The sequence below is a fragment of the Bactrocera latifrons genome, unplaced genomic scaffold (assembly GCF_001853355.1).
Source record: "Bactrocera latifrons isolate USDA-ARS-PBARC rearing strain unplaced genomic scaffold, ASM185335v1 scaffold_81, whole genome shotgun sequence".
NCBI classification, from domain to species: Eukaryota; Metazoa; Arthropoda; class Insecta; order Diptera; family Tephritidae; genus Bactrocera; species Bactrocera latifrons.
Window position 1 is genome coordinate 419,853 of NW_017537501.1, and position 3,197 is coordinate 423,049.

At 30.6% G+C, this 3,197-nt stretch overlaps 1 protein-coding gene across 3 annotated transcripts in view; it reads right to left on the reverse strand.

Annotated features, from left to right (window-relative positions):
* LOC108976888 (supervillin) overlaps nucleotides 1-3,197 on the reverse strand; it is a 423,491-nt gene that overhangs the window by 376,332 nt on the left and 43,962 nt on the right. Inside the window, exon 1 of one of the 3 annotated variants that reach the window (XM_018946286.1) lies at nucleotides 2,782-2,953. The exons of the other annotated variants lie outside the window; for them this stretch is intronic. Coding sequence (XP_018801831.1) covers nucleotides 2,782-2,796 — 15 coding nt within the window. The 5' untranslated portion in view covers nucleotides 2,797-2,953. Of the gene's footprint in view, nucleotides 1-2,781; nucleotides 2,954-3,197 lie in introns of those variants that run through there. 3 annotated transcript variants of the gene reach the window in all.

Consider the following 3,197-nt stretch of genomic DNA (forward strand, 5'->3'; position numbering starts at 1 on the left):
AAACAAAATAATTAGAAAAAAATTAAAAATTATTATAAACGAAAATATCAAGAAATTTATATACACAATTTGTATCAATATACATACATATGTAACTATTTACTAATATATTTGCAAACAYGTAAGCATATTGTCTTTCTTAAAGCCCGTTAGTAAGCAGTTGCACTTCAAACTCAGTCGACCCAACCGTTATATTATCTCAATGCCAGCAATAATATTGATATACTCGTTTGCATTGCATTATAATASAGCATGATTTTTATAAGTATATTGTAGCTTGTACATGCATGTAATCATCTGCATATTAACAATAAAATTTCCTTCCCTGCAATCGTTGAATGCGCATGCGCAAATGTATTTCAACTAATGTTTCACTCGAATAAGCAATTGCTCGATGTAGCATAACAGTTTCATAGTTATTTGCATATGCATATACTAATATGTACACAAATATGTATGAGTTAATTGCTGTTAAGAGTTAAATTGTTTATTTTTAGTAAAATATATTTCCGTGCTGCTCACGTTTGCACCGGYTCAACTTGTTTTATGTAACAAGAGTTATGACTACTAATAAAAATTTTTAGAATTCGTCCCTACAGAATAGAAGTTTTGGAGAGCAAAGAGCTGGTTTACACTAAATTTTCTACAACTTCTTATTCAAAAAATAAATTTTATATATTTTTATTATTATTATTATATTTAAGCGCTCATAGATTGGCTCGGTACGATATCCATCTAGGCATAAACTTATCTAAGAGTCTTTTGATTTCGACATAATTATATAATAATAAATTATAAGACCTCTTCTCTACAAGCGAATATCAAAAGAGAGCAAAACACAGTTAAAATTTTATTTAAGAGTCAGGTCAATTATATGCTGGTACTAGAGCTGAATGAGCTCAACTTTTGAGCCACTTTGTAGATCTTGTAAAAATAACCGATTTTGAGTTGCACACTTCTTTAGTTCAGCGACAGTTATTTTTCTGCTTACTTAAAGAATTATTCGGCTAAGGTTATCAACTTAATGGAATTATTTTGAGTTAAAATTATGTTTAGAAAGGGAAGTGCAACGATGTAAGTAATATGATTACAATAAGACCAAAATATACATATTATATGGTATTTCCGGAAAGATATCTTAGTTTGATTCTCTAAACACTAATACCCTTCAAAGCAGAATTTTTTATAGCATAAAAGGGTATAAAAAAATATTCATTTTGAATTTGATGAATCATTTGGTATGACAGCTACATACACAGTAGTGCAATTCAAGATGGACAATAATCTATAACAAATTCGTTGAAGATATCTTGCCAAGCAAAAAAGTTTTTCATATTGTGTTTGAAATTGTGTTAAGGTTCTCAACTTAATGAAATTATTTTGTGTTAAAATTATGTTTAGAAAGGGAAGTGCAACGATGTAAGTAATATTATTACAATAAGACAAAAATATACATATTGTATATATACATTCAAAGCAGAATTTTTTATAGCATAAAAGGGTATAAAAAATATTCATTTTGAATTTGATGAATCATTTGGTATGACAGCTACATACACAGGAGTGCAATTGAAGACGGACAATAATCTATAACAAATTCGTTGAAGATATCTTGCCAAGCAAAAAAGTTTTTCATAGAAGGACTACATTTTGATCGATCGGTTTGTATGACAGCTATATGCTATAGTAGTCCAATCTGAACAACTTTTGTAGCCCTGGCTTGGACAATAATCTATACCCATTTTCGTGAAGATATCTTGTCAAATAAAAAAGTTTTCATACAACGGCTGGCATTTGATCGGTAAGTTTGTATTACAGCTNCAATAATCTATACCCATTTTCGTGAAGATATCTTGTCAAATAAAAAAGTTTTCATACAACGGCTGGCATTTGATCGGTAAGTTTGTATTACAGCTATGTATATATGCCGTAGTAGTCCGATTTGATCTACATATATGCTATAATGGTCCGATATCGGCGATTCCGACCAATAAACATCTTCTTGAGATGAAAAGAATATAGCAAAATCTCACATCGTTTTTTTTTTCATTTTTTTTTTTTTTTTTAACATCTTCTTGAGATGAAAAGAATATAGCAAAATCTCACATCGTTTTTTTTTTCATTTTTTTTTTTTTTTGTAAACCATTATCTTATAAATCTAACGTAGATGCATAAATACGAATATATGTACATAGATACGTAACCCGATAAAAAGCAGATCAGTTACTTGAACACAAGACGCACAGTGGTGAGTGCGAATCCCAGCTTCTAAAATTATGGAAATCAGTGCCTGAGTACTGCTAAAAATACATATAATTCAAAACGTTATATAAATACGAATTAAATATACTAAAATTTTACAAATGCGCAATGATAAACACTGGCCCCCTGCGCCAAAAATCGCTGAGCCATGCAGCCGAACGCACTCGGCTATGCATGGTTAATATTGGAACAAGCAAAGAAACAAACATRTAAATCGAAAGGAAATTTGTTTAGCAAATAATTCACTTGCATAAATGAAAGAAAAACACGAACTCGCAATTTGACGGCGAGCAGCGGATTTGGCACGTAAAAGGCGGCGAACGTGTGAAAGAAAGCCAGCGGGCAATTACAGATGCTTGTGTGTGTGTGTGTATGAAATGTGTAAACATTGCGTGGCTGCTAAAATTTGCTTACATAAATGCAAAAGTAAACAAAATTTTATTTCTACAATTTGTGGGGGGAGGGGAATGCAGGCTGTATATCTGTGCATGAATGTAAGTGTGTATGTGTCTAGCTCACCTGTATCAGATACATTTTGTATGATTATGATGTTTTCTCAGMAAAAATTTGCAAGTTGAAATTTATTATTGTTATTGTTGTAATACCACTTCGCTCAGTTGTTCGGCTTTGCGTGACTTTTTGTGAAATTAAGTAATTTTGGTTTAAATTATTTTTTTTGTATATTTTTAAATTATTTTTTTCAAAATTAGTTGTTGTAATTTAGTATTTTTTCTTGTAAGTTGGTATATTTTTGTTGTAGTTTATAATTTTTGTTAAATTAATTTTTTCAGTATTTTTTCACTGCTGTTAATGTTGCAGCATGTGCATTCGCGCTTGTTGCACGTTTGTAGCACGAATTGTGTGACACTTGTCGCCGGAAATATGCACATACGCTCAGTCACGTAGCATATTATGCACAATAAATATATATTTTT